Here is a 17454-nt window from a genome sequence, read left to right on the forward strand (position 1 = left end):
ATAGCTGCCCGCAGTAGTGATGGTAATGAAAGCTGCTCTAGAAGCGTCTACTGGGCCAAGAACTGGACTATATTGTCTCTGATTCTGAAACAACTTCGGGTGGAGGTGGTCTTGGTGCAGGTGGAGGTGGTCTTGGGATGCAGCGAAGTGAAGTCTGGCCCCAGCATCACACGGCTCAGTGTGGTGAGGTTGACATTTCTTCTTTTCTCTTTTTCTTTGAAGTAACTTTAGTTCGTGGCATTCTCTAAGGTTCAGGGGTACAGCCTTCATACTTGTATACACCACGTCCCCAGCTACCACCATACACGTGTCCCCCCTCCTCTCTCGCTCTCCTACCCCTGCCCCTCTAAACACCACCCTGTTCTCTGTATCTAAGAGGTTTTTTTTTTTTTTTTTGGCTTTGTTTATTTATATTCCGTATAAGTGAAATCATATATTTGTCTTGATGGGTTTGAAATTTGACGTATTCTCAGGAAACCTTTCTTTCTTGATTTAAGTCTGTATTTTTATGGGGAATATACCATATTATTTTTCTTTCTTAAATAAGAGTCTGCTCCTAGGTTGTCAGTGGTGACACATGAGTATGAATGGTAGTACATGCTTAGAGATGTAAATTTTTGAAATTTATTAAAGCCATGATAATAGTCTTAGAGTATTTTTGGGTGGTGAGAGTAACAAATCTGAGGGAAAGTAGAAATATATGACATTGCTATTTTGATACTCCTTTTAGATCTAATTTACTCTTGAAGTAAGAAATATATGTGTGTATACTTTGGTTTGTTCACAAAATTATTACATTTGCTAAATTTAAAAGTACAAGTCAGTCAGGTAGTGATTTACTCATTTAATTGATATGCAGACTATTGCGCTGGGGGATTAGGTAAATAATAACTTTTGCCAATTTATAAAAATCAGGCAAAACAGAGGAACCAAGACAGCCTTGTTCCTGGCCTTGCGGAGTGTGCCTGGGGGATAGCGGTGAGCCGGGTGGTGGCGTCTTCTCTACTTACCTGCTCCTGGTCCTGCGGACACTCGAGCTGGGGAGACAGACATTTATCAAGTAGTCATACAAATAGACAGTGCTGTAGCCGGGGCGAGCTGTGAGGAGAAGCCCAGTGTCTCGGGAGGAGAGCTGCCTTAGTTGGTGTGCAGGGAGGGGTCTTCTCTGAGCCTGGGTGCTCCATGCAGCATCTGATCCCCTGCTCTGTGGAGGGATAGGCATGGCTAAGGGCACGGTGCTGGGAAGTGCCTGATTTTCAGAGCCCAGAGAGGCCCGCATGGTTGGAGGGGAGACTTGCTGTTGGCGCCAGTGGTGGATCCAGCAGGCAGGGCTTGGTGTGGTTTCGGCTGTGGTGGAGATGGAGCGGGAGGGGTTGGGATGGGTCCTGACCCTTAAATTGCCCATCTGGGTGGTGCTGGGGTTTCCCTCACTGAGCGCAGGAGCGGGTGAGGTTGGGGCCTGGCATTGGGGTGGGAATGTGGGTTGGCAGTGGGTATAGTGGGGCTCAGGAACCAGCCACGGGAGGCGTATTTGGGGGACACGGGCGTGGGGAGATAGGGGAAGGCGCATCTGTGTTGGTGTGTCGTTCTCCACCCCTAGAGGCATTATCCCACTGTCAGCTGCGGCGCAGTGCTTGGGGAGCCGGGGTCTGTCCTGGTCACCAGACATCAGTCTGCTCGCGGGCGACTGCGCCCTCCCCTAGTGCTGGCAGGATTCACACCCACTTTGTCTGACTCTCAACCCCCTGCTTTTTCGTCTCAAAGTCTTAAGTTTTTCTAAACTTTGAATTATTTATTTTATGTATTAGAAAAGGCGGAGGAGTTTGAAGCAGGCAAGAGCCTGTCCCTGGGCAGGTGTGGGCTTGCGTGGCTGGTGAGGCTGGCGAGTGGTGTTGGAGGGCGCCTGGGCTTCCTCACGGGCACTCTCCTTCACAGACAAGAAGCCTGGGTGTACCTGGTCTAAGGAAGGGCACCGGTGGCCAACCCACGGCTCCCGTCCTTGCTCCATCCTCTGAAGTACTTTTGTCAGTAGCATGGATGGTGACGCCGTGAGTGAAGTGGGGTGCTGCTTAGTTGGTGGTTGAGGTTAAGCTGGGAAATGTAGTTAATATGTTAGATGTCATGCTAGAGTGGTGAGCAGGAATAAGCAAGATGAAAATGAACAGAGTCACCTTGTGCCACTGCAGCACAGCAGCAGCTGGAGATGGGGACTGAATCCCAGCTGGTGACAGTGACCCCAGGTGTGGCAGGGCTGCCAGATGAGAGCAGGGATCTTCTCAGTAAACCTTTTGTCTCAGGGTCTAAGAATTGGTACATTTTGCTCAGAAAAGGGAAATAGATACCGTTATTTCCAAATACACTGTCAGAGGACCGACGTAAAAGCACTGGTTGCAAGTTAGAAGGAATGGATTTTTGTCATGTGAAAAGGAGGACATTTATGGGCACCACTGAGGGCTCCATGCAGTCCTTGTCTCTGGACCACTGAGGTGCTTTTCCGTTCTCAGATTCTGTGTCTCGGTGCCGAGCTTAGGAACTGCGATCGAGTGTGATGTGTTAAAGGGCTGAGGATGCGCGGGGCAGACCCTGCCACACCTCGGCAATGCAGGTCGTGACAGTCTCTGTATATTCTGTGGACTCTGAGATATGCGCCAAATTCCATATAGCATGGAAATCCGCCCCCCTGCCCGCCCCATTTTTTTAAGGAGTGTTTGATTGTAGCTTTTCACTGCTATTCCTGGACTTAATCTTAGTTTATGGAAGTCACTCTAACATAGGTAACAAAATACTAATATCTTATGGCTAAACCTAGTAACATTGAAAAATAAAAGTCCACTGGTATTTTAACCATGGTTAAAAGTAACATGTAGTTTGGAAAAGCTATTGTCTGTCTTCTACGCCTGGCCTGTTTAACGATGATATATGTTAAAAATAAGAACTTATTTAAAATTATATTTCAAAGCATGTTGATTTCACAGCAGAACTATACAAATAAAAACTGTCTGATTACAGTTTTACCAAAATAGTTGTTCTTCTCCCCTTACCCCCCAAGGCTGGCAGTGGTCCTCTGTGCTGGACTTGGCCTCCCGCTTCACCCCTATGTGAATGGCTTTGTGGCCCCGAACAGGGGATGGCTTTTCAGCCAACAGTAGAACAGTCTTTCCCGCCTGGTCTAGTGTCTCCGAATTGCACTTCTTGAGCCTTCCTCTCTGCAGTGGTAGCAACAAAAGAGGAACTTATAGTGTTGCTTTGACGTTCCAGTGTTTTAGTTCAAGTCTTAATAAGCAGGTAATTTTCCAGTTGTTATTACAAGTAAAAAGCCAAAATGGTTTTAGGTGCTGGGTTGCCCTGTTCTCTAGCGCAGCGTCACAGTCAGCTGCACGGGGTGCGGGGGTATCTGGGCTCGGGTCGGGCGGCGCTGTGCTCCCGCGGCCCCGGGTTCCCCACAGCCACCTGGGATGGGAGAGGATTCTTGGCAATGGGATTGTGTGGTCAGGTGACTGTGGTAGCTGAGAATCTTGGTATTTTCTGGCTTGAAGAGGAGCAGGCACACTTTATGAGAGGAGGGAATGAGGGGCGGGCCTTCAATTTCTCCACTTCTATTTTTGGCTTAAACTAAGTTCAGTGCCACCAAGAGAACTTGCCAATGCATGGTGCATTATGTATTTACACTTGTCTCTGCATGTGGTGTACAGAATCCATACAGAACTTGGTTGTGACTTATACTTTTCTAGAACATTTTGCTTTCTGGGTTCAGAATTCCTGGGGTGCTACTGAGTCACCGCAGTCATGCCCTGGTGAGGTCGGCACTGTAATCATACCCTGTGCTCAGCGACACTTAAAAAGTGCAAAGCATGGACCTTGCAATTTTAGGTTACTTAGGTAAGAAACAACTCATGAAAAATGAAAAAACAGTGCGCTAAGCAACACTGAAGGCGCGGTGGTGGCCCGGCACTGCTGCTCAGGAAGGGTTCCGGGTGGTCCACGCAGGCAGTGCCGCTGGTATGGAGAATGTGAAATATTACATTCATAAAGAATCCACTAACAAACCACCTCCTTGTCTTATATTTACTAGTATAATAAAGGATATCTTTATTGTAAATACAAGTAAAGGCACATTTGGAAAGAGCGATAATGAAGGAGCATCTAAAGGTCTTCAGAGGGTAGTTGGGTTCCCAGGCCAGCCTCTGAGAATCTGTGTAACCTCTGTGGCCCGATGGTGATAGCCAGCACACCTCGAGTCTGTATCCAGATCTGCAGATGGATGTATTTAAAAAATACACATTGTACTTCTTAGTAGTCCTAGGGATGGGAAAACTTCCGAGGCTTCTGGAGGACATAGGCAACTGCCACAGCTTCCTAAAAAGATGTCCAAGCACGGGCAAGTGTGTGTGTGACTTATCACTCACCTGCACATATATCCTAAAACTAGTATGAATAAGGAGTTGAAGTCTTATCAAGTAATAAAATCGTGTCAGAAGCCAGGTAATGAAACCAAGATGAGTCATGTCTTTGAAAATGGGTGACATATATGGTGGCCTTGAACACTTGTCTGATTTTATGGAAATGAACGAAGAGGCCTTTTGGAAGGAAAACATTTTTGGAATAACCTATTTAGAAAAGTGTTGGAAGACTATTCTTAGTGTGGATGATGTGTTCCCTATAACCTACATTTTATGTGAAATTGTTTTGTGAGTGTGAGAAGTGACTTGGCCTTTATGGTTTTGGAAAGGGCTTAGATTTGATTGGGTCTTTTAAGGAGATGATAGTAAAAAGCCAGGGGTGAGATCCCGGGTTGAGATGCTGTGATTGCTCATATCTGGTGTTAAAAATAGCAGGCATGCACAGCAGGATGAGTTGGGATTGTGGATGAATATTTAATAATAGGCCATAAGGAGTGAAGGTTAAAATTAAACAATTTGTACTGTATGAGTATCTATTTTCACATCTGAAGTCTCACTGGAAGGTATTTGATGCATTTTGAGAGGTTACAGATAATCTGTATTTCATGCTTTTGATTTTCAGAAATCTCAGGGTTAAGCTAATGTTTTTGACGTGGGTGCAAATTAACTAAATTTTAAGTAGGACTCTAAGAGTTTGTGGCAGTGATGAGACAGATAATACAAAACAGTTTTAGTCAGTGATAAGATGAATTTGCTGCACTGTTATCTATAGCATTAAAATATAGACATTCCAATCAGCTTCCCATTTAAAATTTCTGCTTTAATTAAGCCAGTTTCAGTTGTGCAGTGTTTAAAGTGAAAGAAGTAGACCTTTGCTGTGCTTTAGCTAATCCAGCTGGAACGTGAAGCCTGGGCTGCCTCCAGCTCCCACGGGAAGCGCAGCCTGAAGCCTGGCCATGGCGCCTCTCCGTGGGCCCTCCGCTACCCCCCCCCCCCCCCAGCCCACACTCCAGCCCAGCTTTGGCTTTACGCATCCATAGAAAGTCTTCTTTTACCTTTTGAAAGAAAGTGTGAAAAATAATTACCTTTGGCCTTTCTTAGGCATAAATTGTAATTTAAATCATTCTGAGAAAACTTAGTTCTAAGGCCTGATTTTAGTTGTAGTCCAGTGTGTCAGCAGGCACCCGGACGTGTGAATTCAGCCTGGGTTCTGTGAGTTATATGTTGTGTGAGCAGCTGCTGTCACTGAGCACAGAATGTTTCTTGACTGGTGAAAGTAACAGTCAAAATTCCATGAAATTGTGAATTTTAAATAGAATTGCGTGGCCCATACCTCTCCATTCAGGTAAGATCAGTTCCCGGCAAGCTCCAGTGGGCCCCTGAGGACAGAGCACAGGTGTTTTCTCTGGATGCTTTGTCTAGCCCACCGCAGACCCCTCAGGTGCCCACGGGTGCCTGCTGCTTGGTGGGGCGTGGTTCCTTCCATGAATTGTTCATTTCTCCAGCACAGTCACTGGCACTTGTTCACTGCACATGGCAGAAAATCAGTGAATGGATTGATCAAGTCATTTAAATGAATAGTAGGGTAACCCTAAGAAGGAAGCAGGGCCGAGACCTGGGGTGGGGCTGGGGCTTACAGGAGGGAGGGGGGCTGGCAGCTCCCTCAATTTGGGCTTGGGTCCCCACGCCTGGCTGCCCTCATTCACCTTAGCAACTTGTGCCCTCACCTCTGCCACAGACTGCCCTGGCCAAACTCCGCAGGACTTGGGCGCTCACTGTGGCGGGCATGAGTCCTTGCTGCATGTGACCCCTTCTGCACACCATCGTACTCTCTAGATCTCTGAGTCTTCTGAGCATTTTTTTGATTTTTTGTTTCCTTATTCCCCAGTAATATCTTCTAGAATTTACCTTTACCTGCTTTTATATATTCTTCCCTGATAAACTCTTGAGTTTTTACCTGCTTCCTGTGGATCAGTTCATCCGGTATTGATTGAACATTTGTCCCAGGCACTCGGTTGGGCGCTGTCCTGGGGAAGGAATAGTGAAGCCAGCAGGCACTACCCTCCAGGAGCGGATGCCTGCCCTCCCTCGGGAGGCTGCCTTACCATGTGTTTTCTGAGGTCAGACCTTACTCCCTCCCTGCAGACTCACCCTATCTCTTCCTTCTGGGTACTTCCACCTGGGTTTCTGGTAGAGCCTCAAATTTGATGTGCAGAATGGTGAAGGTGCCCATCCCAGGAGAGGGGGCTCCGCTCCCAGGCCAGAGTCCTCTGTCTTAGTTGGCATCTTAGCAGCTATCTAGCCACCCTTGCCTCTGCCTTCCCTCCCTCAGTCTCCAAAACCTGCCATCTTCTCATCCTGCTAATTGAATCAGACTTGCTTCCTTCCACCACTGCAGCCTCAGGACCTCCGTTTTCATGCTGCGCCTCCCGCCCTGGTCCCTCAGCCCCTGAGCTGGCCTCAGGGAAGGAGGTTCCTTCCCCCTCCCCACTGTTAGCATTACTCCTGGCTCCTCTCAAGACACAATCTGAAGCCTTTAAAACCAACTTAGATGTCTCCCCCATGTGCTGGCTTCTGCTGCTTCAGCTGTCTCTCTTCGGATTCCTCCCTCATTTGGCTCTAACTGGCTTATGTTTCCTCGCCCACACTGGCAGTGCATCCCCTTGAGCCTGTGGCACCCCATGCTGTGCGCCTCCACCTCAAAACTCCAGTTGATCCGGCTGGTCCCTGTGTCCTTCCTCCATGCCCATATAGAACCCATATTGTCGCTTGCACACAGTAGGGTTCTGTATGTGGTTTCGGAAGGAAGGAGGGGTGGAGGGGCTGGGTGCATGCTGGAGCCTCTGTAGCTTGTGGGGACTACCCAACCCCCACCCCTGGACTCTGCTTCTTTGAAGCACCAAGGGCTTGAAAGCCCAGGCCCAGTCCTGGCTCTCCCACATGTCCTTGGCTGCAAGGCCCATGGGCTGACTCACCAAGCCAGAAAGAAGATGCACAGTCCGGTTTTTAACGGGTTATGTTTGGTGAGATGCTTACTTGGGGAAGGTGACTCGTGACTCAGTCTGGGTGCTTATTCATGCGCACTAGTGATCTTTGAAAATTGTATCCTAGACATTCAGTGCTATCTAAAAATCTATCCTTTCACTTTCTAATGAGCCCTCAGATGCATTAATGTTTGATCAGGACTTGCAGACTCAAGTCTAAAATAAAATAGTTCTAAGAGTACTTTGAAGTCAGAAAGTGTTGCTAACTCAGTGTACTTCGCTTTAGGACTAGTAAGCTGAGCAGAGTGGGGACCTGGCCTGTCCCTCACTTCCTGTGTGCTTGAAGGGGGGGGGGGCATTCGGATGCAAATGTTTTCTCTCTGCTTAGGAGGCAACTTCTTGGGGATCCCCCTTCATTGTTAAAACCTTCCTCAAACCTGTGAAAAATTAAATGTATTTACCTAGGTTTTCCCTTTGATGTTCTGGGTTTCTACTTGTAAGTTACTGTTAATTTTTTTCAAAAGTAAGGGTAGATGTTTGTGTTTTAAATGTATGTGTTAGCATAACGAACTTTCTGCCATTGTAATAAATAATAACATAATAAGCTACTTCTTGGTTGATTTCTTCACAGGGCAGCCCGATGGATCCCATGGTGATGAAGAGGCCCCAGTTGTACGGGATGGGCAGTAACCCTCATTCTCAGCCCCAGCAGAGCAGCCCATACCCAGGAGGCTCCTATGGGCCCCCGGGCCCGCAGCGGTATCCGATCGGCATCCAGGGCCGGACGCCAGGGGCCATGGCGGGGATGCAGTACCCACAGCAGCAGGTTTGTGCGAGTTTGACTCCCATCTCCCCCTTTCATGGGCGATGCTTTCCTAGCTGCTTCTGTCTACCCAGACGGGTATTGAAGGAATTAGGGAGCATTTCACCTATTTTCTGCTTTCTTTGAATGGTCATAAATCACAAGTACAGCTCCCCCCTCTTTTAAAAAGAGAAGTTTTTACGCTTCTTAAAACAAAGTGGACCAAATACCTGTTTGGAGGAGGCCCTGTACCTGTTTGGGGAAGGTGGGCCCGGGTGTAACTTCGCAGCCGCCTGTACAGGTGGAGGCCCGCGTGGACTTGGCTTTGTAGCATTTCTGGTGTTGGGTCTTGAGCTGTGAATATGCTTTTTTTTTTTTTTTTTTAAGATTTATTTTTTTTATACAAGAACCGGGGTACATGCCAGATGTGCGGGAAGGTGAGAGGATTCACCAGAGACAGAGCGGGGAACAGAACAGGCAGACTGACTGAAATACACTGCTGAGGGGAGCAGCGGGTGAGACAGGAGAGGTCTGCTGCACCATGTGGGTTGCTCAGAGGCCGGCGGGGATTGAACTGGCACTGCAGAGGCTGCGGACAGCCTCACAGCGCTGCACTCAACCACCTGCGCCTCCAGGGAGGCCCTGTGACTATGCTTTTTAAAGCGAAGTTTTAAGTGATTTAGAGAATAATTATAAGGATGGCATCAACTCTTAAAAAGGAATTTTAGTCTCTCCGAAAGTTAAGTTGCTTCCGTTTCTTAATGTATTGTTTCTTCTGTGCCTTTTGGAAAAGGTTTCTGCATCTTATGTAAAAGAATCTGATGTGTGTCTGTTTTCTTAGCTTTTGATGTGTTTTATGTTTTTACTTAAGACAACCAAGACAGACTTTTCCTGCTCAAAAAAAAAAAAAAAAAAGAGAAAAAACAAAAAAACTAATATGTTTCTCCTTTTTCTCTGAATTCAGACAGTTGGAGTTGCCTTAAATGACCATTCACCTTCTAGCAGTAGGGAGCCTGCATGGTCTCTGGGAGCCTGGAGAGTATCGCCTTGTTCTGCTGGCCCGAGGAGGCATGCAATTTGGAAAAAGACTAAATTAAATCCAGACTTGTTAGGGTATCCTTGGTAGGAACACCAGAAAGACTTACTTATAAATTCTCATGCCCTGGGGCCTGGTGCCTGGGACCTTTACTGCTTGGTCATTCCACTTGGCCCTGCAGTAATCTACTCCAGGATTTCACAGATACTGCCCTCAGGAAATACTTCCCTGTGTTTGACCAAAAATTGTCTAGAAAAAAAAAATTGGGATACAACTTTTGTTCTCTCTAAAATGGATGTGGTGAATGATACCTCACAGCTTATGCTCCACATCTCTGCACTAAAAGCTCATGAATAAGTTGCCTCTGAGCCTTTTCTTTTATGGACCAAATACTGTCCTCCCCTGTTGCTGATATTTTTACCTTAAGGTGATTGTAGACAGAGGTAGAAGTAGCTCTGCCTCTGCTGCAGGTGGCTGGGTCCTCGCTCGACCTTGGTGGTTGTCACTCACACTCTTGCTGTCCTCCAGGCTTTCCAACGTTATTTATTTCTCACATACTTTGCTGCTGAGAGTAAGAGTCTAGTTGAGGCTGCTGCTTCTGAGAGAGAGAGAGGTATACTTTACATTTGATGAAAAATTAAGAAGAGAATTGTGATTTTTCTCTCTCTCCCCTTCTACCTTCCTTTTCTTAAGTTTTAAAGTTAATTTGCCCTCGGTTGTGGGGAGGAAGGTGCAGAAAGCAACCTGCTAAGGTCCTAATTCTACTCTAGCTAATTTCATAAAGTTCTGTGTGATACTCTGGCCACAGGATAAGAGAAAAGTCAGGAAGGTGGTAAGAAATAGGGTGAGGGGGGGAGAAGTAGAAACTAAACACCCCTGTTTCTGCCCCTTCTTTGCACCAGATTTCCCTTATGTGAGATCTGAAAGTCATTTTCAAAAGGTGCTGCTCATAGCAAAGTACCAGCTGCTCTTTTATCTTTTTTCTGAATGAGTTAAAGCCTTCCTAGAAGTTTTTGGCATTGGCTTAGTTTTCGTTCCCAAAGTGGGAATCTGACAAATGGAGAGGGAAGAATGATTCACTGTTTACTTCCCCAAATGTGTAAGACTAAACATAAAGACACACACAGGTACATAAAGTAACCTTATTTTTCTTAGCTTCTCAGTTTTATTTGATCTCTGTGGCTGTTACATACATATGAAATCTAATAACTCTTGGATTTATTTGAAGGGACAATTGATGATTTCCCTCCATGTATTTCAGTAAATTTTTAATTAAGATTTTAGATTAGGCAGTTTATTGCTAACCAGAAGAAATGCCTACTTCTACTTTAGCACAGATCTTTCTGGTACTAAAAAGGAAATAGTATTCCTGGTAAGAAGTTGAATGCCCTGGCTGTGAAATGCTCAGCTTTCATCTTGAGTTCATCATGATCGAGCGGTCCAAATAATCTGTACTGCATTTTCACCCTTTCATTTACTTAAAATACAGCCTTGAAATATAGTGTTATGTTTTGAAATCTGAGCGGCTAACTGGATGCATTTTTTAATGTGTGCAACATTTTAAAAGGGACGCATGACTTTTATAATACCAAGTTCATGAAAGGTGTGAGCTAATTAATAGCTTTGAAATGAAAAAGAAAATAGCAGAGGTTTTGGATAGAGGTTATTAGAGCACATTAATTTTGTCAGCTTTAGTCTGTGTTCTTTGGTGAGGGATTTTTCAGTGAGTTGCTTTGTTTGCAAATTTTGGGAAATGATCTATTTGTTGACAAACAAGGTCCTAGCACAGCAATTGGCTGCTGGTGCTGTCCATCTTCCTGTAGCATTAATGTGATTGGCTGAGTGTTGTCGTCATGGCTGCTAATGTTCTTCTGGGAGAAAGTTGAAGGATAATGATGACGTTGAGTTTTTATTGAGTGGACATCACCGCCTGGTCCTGACTTTGCTTTGGACGGCCTCCAGGACTTTCAGTGTTCGCTTTGTGAGCTTCTAATGAGCCAAATCCAGTTCATTTAATATTGCTTCTATATTTCTGCAAAGGATTAAAATGCAGGAATTCAAGTTTGTAAATTGAGTTGCCGTCTTACCAGCTGAGTGGTAAGTTGTCTTTGGCTCAGGGGTCACAGTTTGATTCCTGGCCGGCATTCCACTCCTGTGATATGAATTTTAAAGAGTATTCTGTTAGAAAGAGCCACAGTGCTTCTGTGACATTCAACACGAGCAGTGAGTCCCTCTGCTTACTTTTTTTGTCTCTGTGAGTCCGGAGGAACTGGCCACTGAGTATTTGACTTTGATATTAACCTGGTGATTCCCGATTTGTATGGTGATTATCTTTGAAATATGCTCATGACTGGGTCTTTGAAGCGTGACGTGATAATAGTACCTCACTTCGGTATTTATTAACTGGGACTAGATTCGTGCTCTTTCACTGCCTGATTCTCTCACATCATCAGGCAAATACATGGATAAACAGATTAGTTTTGCACGGTGCCCTGAAAACTAGTCAGCTTGGATTTTTATTGAGCTGAGAGGGGAAATGAATTTTCTATGCCTGTGTGAAGAATGTTCTGCCCTAGGCTCCTGAAATTCAAACCTGGGGATTGTTAGCAGAAGTGCACTGGTTGATTTAATCTAATACAGAGCTGCATAGGGGAAGTATAATCTTTATACTTTCTAAGTTTTTCAGATTTTCTTTAAACTTAGACACTAAGTTATCCATTGCTTGTATCAGAGATTTGATCCAAATGTTCTGGTTCTTCTTTCTTGTCCTTTATGATCATAACTATGTAGATAGGCCTGTGCCAATTTGCTTTAAAAAAGACTTTATATAAAAGAAATAGCACCTAGGAGAAATAGGCTATATAGAACTAAGATATATTTACTCGTATCTAGCAGATTTCAGTTACATCGTTTTGAGAATTTTCCTGAGTTATCAAGGGTTATTGGGTTGATATTTTAACTACTCTTCCCTTTTAACAGATGTGTGTGTCATCTGATGCCTGTTGCAGTTACAAAGCCAGGGAGAGGGAAGGAGGGCACAGTGAGATTCACCTTCATGAGTACTTTGATAATGGAAAAACATAACTTTTCTAGTTTTTAGAAACATCTTTATTGTGGAGAACTTGACAACAACAAGAGCAGGGAATATAATTGTGTTGAAAGATACTGTGGTCAAATTTGATAGAAATTAGTTATTTTTGTCAAGGTGATCCATTTGAACTTGCTACTTTAAACCTAAATGAAGACTGAATTGAAAACAAGGTTCTTTTGGGAAAGACTTTAAAAGTAAAAGATACTGTAATTTGTGTCTTTAGTTTATCTTCTACTCCCTTTGGAAATGTCTACCTTGCAGTGTGTTTTTTGAGTAAAATATTTATTTCAGAACATAAGCGTTTTATTTGGTACCATCTTAACAGCCAAAACACTTCTTCCAATGCAAATGTTTATTTTGGCAGCAGATGTTTCTAAAAGGAGATAAACATTACAATTGTTTGGCTAAAATAAATGTTTTCTCTTGGGTTATTAAGGCAGCAAGCAAGTTCTAGGAGTCCCACCTGTGTTACTTTCTGCTGCTGTTCTATTCTGGGGGAAAAAAACAACTTTTAAGTAGAACTAAAGTAGGTTTTGCTATAGTTTGAACAATGCCTCTGAAAAATAAGGGTGAAGAAGGGAGCACTAGATTAAAGTCTCAACACTCTAGAGTTTTTTTTTTTTTTTTTTGACACTAAATGTTTGTTTTGACTCAGTTTCCAAATCCTAAATGTGAATCCAATAGTTTGGGCGTAATTTTGGATTTTTTTTTTTCTAAAAAGAGCCCAGGCTTCCTATTTTTAAGGAGCCTGCTGGGGTGGGAAAGGAAGGCTTAGCCTAACATGGTAGCGAGGATTAGGGCCTAGTGTCTGTTGTACATCAGACTCATAACTCTTTGATAGCTTACACACAGTCAAGACAGCCACCTCTACCTTTGTGTGCGCTTTTGCTGGCTTGCACACGTGTGTAGATAAAGCAGCATCTGTGTAGAGAGGCGTCCTAAATGTACCACTGTTTTATCTGTGTATGTACGTCTGCTGATATAATGAACATATATTGATGTGTATGTAGATAAACACACACATAAATAAACAAATGAATCAAAGTAAAGGTAAACATTTTGGTCAGTAAAATGGTGAATGCTGTGAGATTTCTTTCCTAGTGTCATTTACAGCATTTTCGCATACGTGTGTTCTGTGCTGAGCTTTGGAGCCAAGCTGCCTTTGCTGCTGCACCTGAGATGCTTGGCGGCCTTTCAGCGGATGGCAGATTCATATAAATAATGGCCTTTTGTTGGCCAGACTTTATCCTGATTTCCTCAGTTGTTCTTCGTCAGTGAACGTGAAGGTATTTAAGGTTTACCGACTGACAGCACACACGCACACCTCACATTTCTGCTTCCAAGCAAGCAGCAGATTTGCTGTCTCTGATGCCAGGGTTCCCTGTAGAGGGAGTTTTGTACCAGGAAAATATTTTTGAAAAGCTTTTTGGATATGGTAATTTTTCTTTGCTCCTTAAATCTAAAATTTCTGGAATAATACTTTTAGTTGGCTTTATTACTTCCCATATTTTTTAAAAAAAATATTTATTTATGCATAGAAGAACTGGGGTGTAGGCCTGAGGTGTGGAGGGTGAAAGGATTCACTAAGCCACAGTGGGGAGCAGAACAGGCAGATCTACTGAAATACACTGCTGAGGGGAGCAGCGGGCAAGACAGGAGAGGTCTGCTGCACCATGTGAGTCACCTCCCTGGAGGGGATCGAACTCAGCCTGTAATGGTGCTAGTGCTGAGACTTAACCCCTGTGCCACCCAGGAGGCCCTTACTTTTTATACGGTAGCTGAATATAAAGCCCCCAATGGCACATTCTTCGAAGTTTTTAGAGGGGATCATGCTTCAAATTAGTTTACATTTTTATACCCTTAGTTTTTTCCTTAAACAGGAGAACAGACCATATTTTAACTTGAACAGTGTAATGAGAAAATAGGAAAGAGCTTCTCTTTCAGTTTGGGCAAGCTGCAGGCAATTTGTGCTGATTCTGTCCTGCGCTTCAGGTGTTCTAAACACCAGACCTAGTGTAAGTGCCTGTGTCCATGGGCAAACCAGCGCTCCTCAGCCCCTCCTGGGGCGGCCTTCCAGGTCCAGCTCTCTGAATCCTCTCACCCCCACACCTCTGACCTGTACCGCAGTTCTTGTATGCATAAATAAATTAACCTTTAAAAAAAAAATAAGACTAAGTTAATGTCCTTTCATTTTACTTTTAGATTTTTGAGTCTCTTCATTTCAGATACAGTCTTCTGAAATTTATGGATTGATGCTGGCAGGTTGTATTAATACAACTACTAACCAACCCAAGTGCTTTAAATTTTCTTCTCAAGGAGAAAGCAGAACCTTCCTCAAAGATTAGCAAATTGTTGCAATCAGTGTAATAAATTTTCTTTTAGTTTTATTATTTCTTAATCTAATTTTATTGTATTTGAGGTGAAGGCTGTTTTAGTAACCTCTCCTGCACACCTGGTGTGTGTTAGGTGCGTACAGTGTGGTTTGTCGTCTTTAATATGTAGGGAATGTTAAGGTCGAGATGCTGACTTTGCTTGGAATCAGAAGGAAGCAGAGGGAGCTCTAGCCATTGCTCACTTAACGCGTGATGACTTTCAGAGGAGCTCTGGAAGTAGGCATACTGAACAACCCCGGGATAGGCTGTGCAAACTACTTCTCACAGCCCAAAGTAAAAATTTCTAATTCTTTTCAGTGTCAGGAGTACCCATCTTTCCATCTCTCTCTTTTTTTCCTTTTTTTAAAGATTTGTCTATTTACACAAGCACCAGGGCACAGGCCAGAGGTGCGGGAGGGTGAGAGAATTAGCAGCGGGCAGCAGGAGAGGTCTGCCTCGCCACGTGGGTATCTCCCCAGCCGGCTGGGAATTGAACCGGTGCTGCAGAGGCTGCAGACAGCCTCACAGCACTGCCCCCAACCCGCTGCGCCACTGGGGAGGCTCTCATCCCATCTCTTATCAAGAGTGTGTTTAAGGCCAGGATCCAGGTCAAGTTCTATAAAACATCACACGTTCAGAAACAAAGAGTAAGAGTGTCAATGACAAAAAAGAGAATATTGGAATTAAAATGGGAAAATCTATCACTGCTGAGGGAATTGTTTTACTTAGTGATCTTGTGACTGGGAAAGGCTCACTGAATGCGGCGGTTGTAGCTGCTGCAGGATGAGGGCTGGGAGAAAAGTCTGCTGGGAGGTGAGTGTGGGTCTGAGACAGCCCACAGAAGTGTTTTCCCTGCACTAAAGGTCAGGACTCCATGTCCCTTTATAATCAATGTCACCTTTACCACTGCTTCAGACAGAACTGGGGAAAGGGTCAGAATGATTACTCGCTCATGACTGTATGACTTCAGAATGCTTCCTTGAAAGGATCGACCAGAAAGGAGATTTTCCTTTCTTTAGCTAGTTTATTACCTTGCAATTTCCAGTGATATTTTCTGATATTCCAGTAATCTGGATACTTTCAAGTGTTTACCTTTTGGAAAGGTCCTCAGTGTTCTGGGCATCATAGAGAAAGAAGACTTTCTTCTCCACATCCTACTTGTGAGTCCTGTGCCATCTGTGAGGGGTCTTGGAGATGAGAGAACTGTATTCTCAGAAACTGGCCACATTTTCACAGTTGGAGAGAAGAGGAATGATCAGAATTCCCTCCCAAGGCCCCTAACTGCCAGGCAAGCTCTTTTCTCTCTGTTGGTGTCTGTGGCCAAGTTCTGTTCATTCTTCCTAGCTTCAGACATAAAGGGTGTTCCAGGAATGGTATCCTGAGGACAGTATTGGCCTGAGGTCCCACGGCCTCAGATGATCACAGCACATTTGGAGTAGTTTTCAGAGTGACAGATAAGGGTGATTCTGCTCCACTCCGGCAGTGTGCATGAGAGCTTTTAGTACAGAACGGAGGAGAAGGGCGCAGTGGGCTGGTGAGGGTCCAGTTCTAACCAGGGACTCTGCCCCGATATCAATGGTCACAGAATTTGGAACACACGTGACATACATCTTGCATGGTTACAGATCACAGTCAGCTATGGCAGGTCTAAGAGAAGATTGATGTCACCTGAATGCATCCTAGCTGCAAGGGAGGCAGTGAGTTCTGAATTCTGAATTGTGGAGGCAGGACATTTTGGTCACTAAGTCTTTGTAGAGAACAGTTATTCTTGACAGTTCCAAGTTCTTCTGTGTAAAAGATTCCCTCACCAACCCTTCCTTCTGCAGATGTCCATCTCAGTAAGTGGCAGCCCCGTCCTGCTTACCCAGGCCCAAACCCCAAAGTCATCCTCTTTTTCTCAACTTTCATTTGTTTGTTTGGCCTCATTGCCTCTTCCTTCAAAATACATCCAGAACTTGAGTGCTTGCATCACCTCCACCGCTGTCACCTTGGCCAGCCCCTCTCTCTCCTTTTCAGACAGTTAGTTGGACTCCCGCCGTTTGTGGTCCTAGGTCTGTTTTCAGCAGAGCAACCAGAATTGTCCTTTCAGAGTGTGTACGTCAGGCACACTCCTGTGACTTTACCCTCCCCGTCCTCTGTTCCTCCTCTTCCTTCTGCCCCAGGGCTATAGAGCAGGTCTTTGGAGGACTTGCTCTTTTATTTCTTTTAGGTTTCTGTCCAGATGTTAATGTGAGACATCTCTGAATGACTCAGGTAAAATTATATACTTGTGTGTGTGTGTGTGTGCACACACACAACCCACATACACACACACACACACTCTCACACACACAGCTGGTTGTCTCCATTAGGGTAAGCTCAGGTGGCTGGGCTTGGTTTTGCTGCCGTGCCCATCCCCTGACATGGTACCTGGCACTTCACAAACATTTCCACACAAACAAAGGAGCTGTGGACCTGGCTGCGTCTGCCACCCGTGCCTGGCTGGGAGGCAGGCTCTTTTGAGGGTTCACTTTTCTGGCCAGTGCCTCTGCTCCTCTGTGGAAGCCTGCTGCCAGTGCTGGCCTGTTCATTCAGGCCCGATTTCTGGTACTGAACGATGGTTTTGGCAGGGCATTTTCTGCTATTGCTTATTCCAGTGTGAGTGGGCCTGTGATTCCTTGCCTGTGATGCTGACAGCCGCCACTTGTGGCTGTAGGTGTTCTCCGCTGGGGAGGGGGCGGTGGGCAAAGCTTCTGAATCACAGCTGAATTGGATTGTCCAAAATGGTAA

At 44.9% G+C, this 17454-nt stretch overlaps 1 protein-coding gene across 1 annotated transcript in view; it reads left to right on the plus strand.

Annotated features, from left to right (window-relative positions):
- Window positions 1-17454, plus strand: part of ARID1B (AT-rich interaction domain 1B) — a gene marked incomplete at its 3' end in the record, with an annotated part of 355694 nt that overhangs the window by 34389 nt on the left and 303851 nt on the right. Inside the window, exon 2 of the mRNA XM_084228519.1 lies at window positions 8016-8210. Within this exon, the coding sequence (XP_084084645.1) occupies window positions 8016-8210 (195 nt within the window). The remainder of the gene's footprint in view (window positions 1-8015; window positions 8211-17454) is intronic.

Source organism: Talpa europaea, assembly GCF_964194135.1.
Source record: "Talpa europaea genome assembly, chromosome: 2".
NCBI classification, from domain to species: Eukaryota; Metazoa; Chordata; class Mammalia; order Eulipotyphla; family Talpidae; genus Talpa; species Talpa europaea.